General features: G+C 40.7%; 1 protein-coding gene across 1 annotated transcript; it reads right to left on the minus strand.

Moving 5' to 3' along the window:
- Positions 1 to 1011: 1011 nt before the first annotated feature.
- On the minus strand, positions 1012 to 2437 carry LOC136534062 (uncharacterized). Its single transcript, XM_066526545.1, has 3 exons — positions 1870 to 2437; positions 1520 to 1638; positions 1012 to 1329 (listed from the first exon to the last, which is right to left on the minus strand). The coding sequence occupies exons 1-3, from the start codon at positions 2435 to 2437 to the stop codon at positions 1012 to 1014; spliced, it is 1005 nt and encodes a 334-aa protein (XP_066382642.1).
- Between the last annotated feature and the right edge of the window lie 7821 nt (positions 2438 to 10258).

Here is a 10258-nt window from a genome sequence, read left to right on the forward strand (position 1 = left end):
CAAGGTAATCATGCATCAACGGTATTCAACCAACTCCTAGTTACATAATGCACATCTTACAAGACTTAAAGTGTAATAAAGATTTGTAAATATTAGAGAAGGGTTTATGCTCTGAGGCTTGGCTGCATTGTAGAGAAGGTTAGTTCCACACAGAATCCATAAACTAAACTTGGCACCAACACCATGGTGGATGAACCTCCTCCAAAACTTGAGCAACATGAACCTTCTCACTCTCCTAGGCACTACACATAATAAATGATGCTTGTTTAACATGATGGAATGCATGACATGATGCATGATAAGAGCAATGTTTTCCTAAACGGTAAATAGTCTTTACACGGTCGCCCTTCGTTTAGCGTTTAGGCTGTTTACACAGTGTTTAAACAAAGTTAAACGGTCTAAATAGTTATATACTTTTTCAAAAATACATATAATTATATATGTGCATGTAAAAAATCAAGTATTCTATCAAATATATGTATTTTTCACTATAAATAAATAAGTGTTCTAATCTATAGCACAATATCAAGTATTGATTCCACATTCACATGTCAATCAAATCATGATTAATGATAAAGAAATGAGTCAAATGATAGTCAATAGCAAGATAAATCACAATTGACAAACTCACAAACGGACAAATGGCAGCTATTTAGCATGTCTTCATATCAATACAATAGTGCGTAACATCACATGAGTACATAAATTCATATTACACCATGTCTAAACTAAAAATCATTGCCGCATTGGTCATCACAGGCTCACCGCACAAGACCACAGACCAAAGGCAAATTAGTAAATAAGCAAAAGGACATTAGTTGAGTTCTCACAGCTCATAAATCACAACTCTCAGTCACACAAGCACATTAGGTCATCATAGCAAGACCGCAATCAATTTCAATCACATGTCATAACCAAAAGATCAGCCATCAGCCCATCACTAGCTACTAGCCATGCAAAAGCAAAATTCAGCAGCTTCTATATGTCATTGTGACTGTGAGTGACTACTAACTACTCATCATTCTCCCCCTCCTCATCCCCAACAATTGGGACCACATCCTCTTGGTCAGATTCAAAGTCAATCTCATCCTCATTGATTGGTTCTTCTTTTTTAGACTCAAATTCATCTTCACTAACATCTCTCATTTGGGCCAGCCTTGCACTTCGACGAAGTTTCCCACATTCAACCCCACAAGCTTCTTCAATTAATTTCCATGTCAGCCCAGAAACAGGCTCACCATCCTCTTTATCACCACCTTCAACAAGCCATCCCTGAGCTTTAGTTGCTTCGGTTCCCAAAAGAGGATCCATGTTCTGATTCTTCTTAGCCTTCATTTTTCGCATTCAACCTATTATTGTATTGAACAAATACAAGTTGGTTGAGACGCTCACATGTCAGCTTGTTCCTTTTTTTGTATGATTCTGCATAAGCAAATTTAGTTTTAGTTAATAGTCTGAAATCACAAGTTATATAGACATAATTAGAGTTTATAGAAGCACAAAGAGTCAGGAGGCTTACAGATTCAAAACAGCTCCAAGTCCTTTCACATCCAGAAGCACTAGAAGTTAAAGAAAGAATCCTTATGGCCATTCTTTGTAGAGTTGGAACTTGTGTTCCATAATTTGTCCACCATGTTGCTACAAGTGAAAATACCAAGGTATATCAAATTATTGCAGAATTAGTCCTTATAGCTAGGTTTTATATCAACTTAAATTACACTAAAATAAATTAGAAGGTATAGATTCTAGCATGGAAAAAATGTTGATGCATATTCTAGCATGGAAATAATGTTGCAGCAGATTCTAGCATGGAAAAGCACATTGCTACAAGTGAAAACAGCAAGGTATATCAATGTACTGTAGAATTACCTGGGTTGAAATCATATTGCTTGCAGCCAGCCTTTGCTACAGGTTTTCCAAAGTGACCTTGTTTCTCTCTAAACTTGCATAGCTCCTCATTGAGCACTTTGTTTTGCTTGCCATAGTCACCATGGTAAAAGGTCTCAACAACAGTGAAGAATCCATCCATGATTTTGTCATTCATGAAGATGGGATCATCATTGTAGCTATAATATGGATTCAATAAATAAGCAGCCTTATGCAATGGAGTGTCCAACCTATCCTTCATCTTGTCATTAATGATCTCTATAACATTGTTGTACAGATTGAGATTTCCTATCTTCTCAATGTTGCAAAAGCCCATCTTGATTTCTTCCTTGGGCTTTATGATGTCCCCATACATAAATGACAAGGATGGTTTGATATCACTATCAACCATGCGAAGTACCTTGATCAGTGGCTCAAATACTCTCAAGCAAAGTGCAACCCCACTCCAAATGGTAGGTTTTGTCATTGTGGAAGTAGCTAGGACACCTTTGCTATTCTTCTTGATGTGGCTCAAACCTAAGAATTTGTCCCATTCATCACATTGAGACATTGCCCGTAGTTGCTCCTTCTTCTCATACAAGTTTTGCAAAGTTAGGAAATTGGAAGCAAATCTAGTTACACCAGGCCTCACAATATCTCTCTTCTTTGTATATTTCCTCATCAAAGCCAAGGTTCTATGGTGTGCGTAGATAAAGATGGTCAGTGACTTAGCTTGATCAATGTAGCCCTTTAACTTCTTCATCTTCCCAATTCCTTCAAGCATCAAATTCAGGGTGTGAGTTGCACATGATGTCCAAAATATGTTTGGCCTCTTCACAAAAAGTAAACCCTTTGCTGCCATATTGTTTGAAGCATTATCTATGACAACTTGGACTACATTTTCAGCACCTACTCTCTCAATTCAGCCATCCACATACTCAAAAATAAGCTTTCCAGTGTGTGACTCTTCTGAGGTTTCCTTTGATTCAAGAAAGCTTGAGCCAATGGTGCAGTGCATACACATATTCATGATACTTCTCCTTTTCTGGTCAGTCCATGCATCTGTCATGATTGAGCAACCATCCTTAGCCCATTCCTCTTCATGTGCCTTCATCATCTTCTTTGTCTCCTCAGCTTCCTCAAACAATAATTTCTCTCTCAACTGGTGCTGGTTTGGTTTCTTTCCACCAGGGCCAAATCTGCTAGCTACTTCTATAACTTGATCGAATTCTACATTGTTTATCTGGTTAAAAGCCACACCTAAAATGAAACCAAGATATTCACAGTTAGACATTAAAAGCATAGAATGCAAGAAATTCATAGTTACAACTTATAATGGAGCAAATGGCAAGCTGCAAGGCAAGAACTTACCATGCACATACACCCATCTTGCAATGTAGCGCTGCAAGCTATGCATTCTCTCTTTCATTATTGATTCAGTGATTAATTGCTGCCGGATCACCCTTGTGCTGCTTAGGGAGGCTTGATCAAGAGGCATTGTAAAATTATCCATAGGCCCTATTTTCCTAATGGTCTTCCCTCCAGCCGCATCAACCTCTTCTACCTCTGCTATGTTGGTGTCCTCATCAGCATCCGGCGCACCATCAAGGTCCACAGCATCTCTAACCTCTTGTTGTTGAGTAAGCCTAGACTTTTTAGCCTTTTTTGAGTCATCTATGGCTTTCTTGCACTTATCTTTATCCTTTTCCATCGATAATTTGCAAGGTCTAACCTGCATATTTATTATTTAAAAAAGAAACATTAAGTTCTCAGCAAGAATATAGAATCATGGCTTGATAGAGAATAGATATAATATATTAACCTCGCCACGAATCCTAGCAATATGGAGCTTTAGCCTATTTATTCCTGCTGTCACCTATAGGCCACAATACTTGCACCTGATCACATTCAAGTTGTTTGGATCCACCAACACTCCATACTCCCACCCAATGTCACTAGAGTTCCTCTTTAGGATCATGGGTTTGCTAGTGGAACCAGAAGGATTAGATGCAGTGGATGACATCCTGCAACTACAAATAATTTAATGAGCAAACTTTAGACAACTATTTAATAAGCAACTACAAATAATTTGTTGAGCAAACTACAATATACTAGGCAGCCATTTATTTAACAATCCATTTATAACTATTTAGTATTTATCATTGCATCCTATTCTATCAGAAAGGAGTAGCAGATGCAATCTTGATGTGTGAGATACTCCATGTCTAGTTCTAAGCAGATGCAATCACCACGAAATTTTTTAATACAACCATCTCCTTTAGCTGCACTTGTCTGAATAATACAATTACTAAGATACTCAGCAGAAAGTGTTCCCAATTCACAATTCACAAGCTAACTAGTTATTTATCCCATTTGCACGTGTCCAGACATGCCGCAAAGGCCAAACTAACCAGGCAGCAGGCATCTAGCCGTGAATGGCATCCAACAAAGAAGCTGACATAACTGAAAATCAATGTACAATAGGAAAGGCTAACTAGCTAGGCTCAATTTCAATCAGTAAGTGAGAACATATCTAAAAATGGAGAAGCACAACAAAAAACTCTAGGAAAGCAACTAAGCAAGCATAGACATTCAGATCTACTCATGGAGAGAGTATAGGACTAAGGTAGTATAGAAGAGTTGATCACCTTGAGCCTAGCATGGTCGTAGAGTTGGAGAAATTAGAGGATTGTAGGAGTCACGTCGTCAGTGCAGCCGGCGCCGATGTGGGTCGAGGTGTGTGCAGCTAGCGTCCGTAGCAAGACTTAGGTACTACCTATAGATTGGAGGCTAGCGTGGTCACAGACCTATAGAGCGTCCAAGCTTGCTTGTGAATCTGAGTGCGTGGTGATGGGATTCACACTAGCAAGCTGCAAGGCGGGTCGGTGGCTAGCTGACGAGTAGCGCGGGCGTCAGACGGTGAGCGGCGCTAGGGTCAGAGCAGCGTGGAGGCCAACCGGCAAGCAGTGGCCGAAGCACCTGAATGCTCATGGATGGGCTAACTAATAAAAGTTTGCTTGCTAAAATGGAAACCATGTGCAAACATTGTGATGGGCTAACTAATAAAGTTGCTAATCTTAAAGCCGTCGGTACAACCCACACCGAGGCACCTAAAAAGAAAAGTTCCATCTTTGACATGCCTAAAAAGGATGCCTCTACTTCTTGCAATGATTTATGTTTAGACTCACCCTTGTGCGACCAAGTTTGTGTTGAGAAAGTTGTTGTAGAAACATATTCACAGGAGGTTGCAGTGGAGAATGAGCAACTCAAGCAAGAAGTAGCTCTCCTCACCAAGGACTTGACTCAACTGAAAGGCAAGACGGAGCAAGCCCAACTTCATCAAGAAAACACCATCCAAGGGAGTGAAGAAGCTTTATGAAGGACAAATTGTGGTTTGCTACGTGTGCCACAAGAAAGGCCACAAGTCCTATGAGTGCAAGGTGAAGAATGGGGGAGGAGCTAAGAAGAAAGAGAAAAACAAAAAAAACAAACACGCAAGTTTTCCAACACCTACACCAACAAGGTGGACAAGAAGGCCCCCACACCATACCTTTTGAAGAAGAGCAAGAATGACAAGGTGGTGGCCATCAAGGTGAACAAGTAAGCCAACAAAGGGGCCAAACTCATTTGAGTGCCAAAGGAAATTATTTCAACTATGAAGAGCACCAAGAAGATTTGGATCCCGAAGGGGAAGTGAGAAGTCCAATGGAATTTGGGGAATTTGGAGACTTGGCAAAGTTTGGGTGCATTTCATGGGGTGCATCATGATGGACATAGTCATTGTCAAGTGTGTTAGTGAATACTTTGGACCCAAATTTCCCTTCTCATGTTAGGTAACTACATTCAATTTCAATTAGCATCTAGTTCCTCTTATGCCTAGGTGAAGATGGCCTTGGGCATAACACTTACGCTAGCCCCAAGGTCGCACAAGGATTGGTCGAAGTGTTGGGTCCCGATGGAACAAGAGATTGTGGGGCACCCAGGATCCTTTTTCTTTTTAGGGAAGTTGAGTATAGCAGCGCTACACTCTTCTGTCAGCTTGGCGACCTCCGTGGACGGTAGTGGTTGCTTGTTGTTGATGATGTCCTTGATGTACTTGGCATAGGAAGGTACATGTAAGACATCCATCAGGGGGACGCTTACATGTATCTTCTCGATCACCTCAACAAAAGGAGTGAATTGCTCATCCATGGCCTGCTTGTGGTTCCTTGTGGGAAACGACAGATAGCTGGTGTCGATGAAGTCTTTTGGTGTTGTCTCCTCTTCATGTTCTTTTTCTTTTTCTTTTATCGAAGGTTCTGCCCCCTGGCGCTCTTTTGCCTTTCCTATGGACTGGTTAGGGTTTGGTGGATCACGAGTGATCTTACCACCCCTCGTGGTCACCGCTATTACATTTTCACGAGAATTTTTAGGTTCAGCAGGAAATTTTTCATAACTATCAATAGGAATTGTGGCAGCTATTTGAGCTAGTTGTATTTCTATCATTTTATTAAAGCTCAATTGGTTTTTAACAGCAGAAGTTAAGCCTTCAATTTGAGAATTTATATTTTCGAGAATTTTATCATTGGTTGTAAGCTTTTTAGTTAGACTTTCATTTATTTTGGCTTGGCCAAATACCAAGACTTTAAAGAAGGTTGATTCAAATTGTAGTTGGAATTGAAATTTGAATTACCCTGCTGGCGGGATTGGTTATTCCACCTGTTATTACCTGGTTGGCAAAACCCATTGTTGATGAAGGCAACTTCTTCGTGGGTTTCGGGGCAATCATTCACCGAATGGCCAACGTTCCCACAGACTTCACACGTCATGTGTGAGTCCTTAGCCTACACAGTGCCCATCATGGCATCTTTCTCTTGGGCCCATTCCTCTAGTCTTTTCATCAAAAGATCAATTTTTGCGGAAAGCATATCTGTCCCCTTCATGGTATGCATTCTTTTTTGTGTTTTCCTTTCCTCCCCCAAGCTATGATTCGACAACATTTTATTGATGAGAGCCATGGCTCCATCAAAGGTGAGGGAAAGGAAGGTGCCTCCAACAACAACATCGAGGTGGCCCTAGACATGGGCATTAGTCCATCATAAAAATTTTGGAGCACTAACTAGTTTTCAATCCCGTGGTGTGGGCATGCTTGGATGTAGTTCTACAGCCTCTCCCATGCCTTGGGAATGGTCTCCATGGAGCTTTGTTGGAAGTTCAAAATTCATCCCCTCGGGGCATTGGTTTTGCCCATGGGGAAGAACTTACCGAGGAACGTCGCGGAACATTTGTCCCACATCTTAATAGCTTCATTTTCCTTGTAAAACCACTACTTCACCTTCCCCGAGAGGGAGAAGGGAAAGAAGCGAAGCCTGATGCTCTCAAGTGCGACGTCTTTGATGACGATCGTGTCGTACAATTTGAGAAAGTGCTAGAGATGCGCGTTCACGTCCTCGCTTGGCAAACCATGGAATTGGTTTGCCTGCACCATTGTGATGAGGTCAGTACAAAGCTTGAAGTTTCCATCCCCAACATTGACAGTGGGCCCAACGGGCACATTGGCAACAACGGGGGTGGAGTAGTTGTGGAGGGTCTTAGCCATGATTGGACTAGCGAATGGTGTGGGGGTGATTGGTTCAACTATCGGTGGAGTGGTAGAAGAAGAAGCGACACGGAGCTATCATTGTAGCATTTCACCTAGAAGTATTCAGGGTATCGATATTTATATTTTCCCAAAGGAAGGCATTTGATTAAGAGTCTAGTATGGATATGAACTTGAATAATAATTGTTGCAAGTACACCAATGTTTATAACAGGGGTAAGAACGGTGATTTCAAGACAGTGGACACACACTTGGCATTCCTCAAAGGATAAAATAGAGAAGAAAGAATAAAAGAATAATCCTAGTCGAGCAGGCATTGGTCTAGTATAGTCATACAAAGATTAGTTAATGATCATACAAGTTACATAATTAGTCTTAGGGATAATTGTGAAACTGGTCGGGTGGCCACCGAGTACTGGTCTACCAGCAACCTCATGTGACAATTTAGACTCCTACACCTCAGTTGAACGTGGGGGATTATAAGGGACAGACAGGGTTGTCACCACCTGCCACCTACCCCTCAACCGTGGAAAGGGACAATGCATTCACCTGTCTCTCACCACGCTTGTGTATACAGAAACTAACCAAATCCCCCGTGTCCCTGACCCTATGGATCGACAGGTAAAGAACTTGGGCACACCTAATAGCACGATGAACGACCACCTCAACTTTGCTCTAATTCCGATTATATAAGTTATATGAGTGTTTAAGCATAAAGTTAAGTGTGCTACTTTCATGACACATAAACTATAGACTAGTTCATATATCAAGATCATAACACAATAAATATATTCTAGTTCATAAGTATGACTATAAATATCATATGAGAGCATAACTTTGGAAGAACTCATATCTCTATTCATACCCAAAGGTCTCTTCTTCCAAGGAGCCAATCTCTCCAAGGTAGCTTTGCCTTGCTCTAAAGCTACTAAAAGGTAAAGCTACTACTACTAGAGAGTGAGGTATGTGAGGTGATGCTCAAGTGAAGTATGTTGAGAGAGGCAGGGTACCCCTCTATTTATATAAGAGCAAGGCGGTCCTTCTATCTATCTTTGGCGCAAAAGCATGGGATGCACCGCCTTAGCATGGGGGCATGCCACCGCTAGAGCGAGACATGGTTGAGCAGCACCGACAGGGGGTCGCCCACCCCTAGGGGTTAGCTACCCCTTGACCATGGCCACTCGCCACCACCTTCGCTTGGCAGGCCATGGGCTGGACATGGATCCTTGCTCCATGGTGTTTTGCCTGATTTGCACTAAGTTGATGGGCGTCTCCCTTGTTCCTTTGAGCAAATCAAAAAGCGCCTTTCGGTGAATTATTCCATGTATTTGTGTTTGTGACCTGCAAAATAACATTCTCCAAATACATGTGGAATTTGGTTAGTAGTAAATGCATATGTGATCAAGATTGCTTATTTCTCCTCTTTTTGTGTCTTAATTGGTGGTCGGATTTGATCGGTAATGACCGCCAACACTAGATTTGCAATTGCATGTTTAACCTTTTGTGTAGCATTCACTAGGTAAATCATATGGTAGGGTTGCTCGGTATCACTATTATCCTTGGAGCAAACCTACATGGTTTAAATTGTTTAGGAGCACGGCACATAGCTTCTTTTACAATTGTTTATATAATATGTACCAAAGTCCAAATTGTAGATAATTTTCCCCAAATATCATTTTTTAAAATGATTCTCACATTCATGTGATGTCATTTTTAAAGTGGTATTTTTATTATAAAATCAATGTACATGTCTCCTACAAGTATTCAATGCTTGTATGCACAAATTTAGGGGGAGTTTACTCTACAACTTGGATGCTTTGAGACTAACACTATTTTAAGCTTATCATGTGTGTAGTAGTCTCATTGCAAGGAAAATGGAGTCCCAGAGATAAGCATCATGCTCTAAAATCCACCACCATTTACAAGTAACATCATTACAAGTGGTGATAATCTAAGTGGTCTCTACAAGTGGTATTTCTAAACCGATATCATTATATTGATTTCATTTTGGTATTTATATGCTTTCTCCATGCATTATATAGATTAAACTCCCGTGTGCATTATTTTGCCAATTATGCATATACTTCACCCTCCACCATATGTATGCATATGTTTAGGGGGAGCTTAGTCTATGTAATGTGAGAGTCAAGTTTTGTGATCTATTTCACTCCACATATAAAGGATCACAAAATTTGATCCCTCCCTTGTGCTACTAATGTCTTCCTTTCTGGTGTTTGATTCCAAAGGGGGAGAAATTGTAGGACCAAAAGGAAGCCCGATCATAACAAAATACAAGTAGGAATGGTCCGAGAAAGGGAGGATAGTGGATTATGGAGTTAGGGGGAGGCTTAAGTCCATAATGCCACTTGGGGACAAATTGCAAGGGCAAGATAAGTTTACTAAAATCCATACAAGTGTTATCTTTTAGCATCATATAAACTTGCCTTTGCATTGCATCCTAGCAAGTAGATAGTTTTTAAAATTTCGCATTTCTTATTATTTGCTTGCTTTGGTCGTGTTGTCATCAATCACCAAAAATGGGGAGATTGTAAGGAAAATGGACTCTTGGCCCATTTAGTTTGGATTTTGGTGTTTGATGATCAACACAACCAAATTGGACTAATGAATTTGCGAGTGTTTGTTTTGTAGTCCAATAGGGTGCAAACATGACTTCAACGAAGGCAACAGGTGATCCGATGATCAACACCTCAAGCAAAGACCTTAGAAGCACAATGAAAGACTTAAGAAACCAAGCAAGGTCCAAGCATGAAGGATAGAACCAAGATGGATGCAAAGATCATGAAGAAATGTGTC

Source organism: Miscanthus floridulus, unplaced genomic scaffold, assembly GCF_019320115.1.
Source record: "Miscanthus floridulus cultivar M001 unplaced genomic scaffold, ASM1932011v1 os_1455_2, whole genome shotgun sequence".
Classification (NCBI taxonomy): Eukaryota; Viridiplantae; Streptophyta; class Magnoliopsida; order Poales; family Poaceae; genus Miscanthus; species Miscanthus floridulus.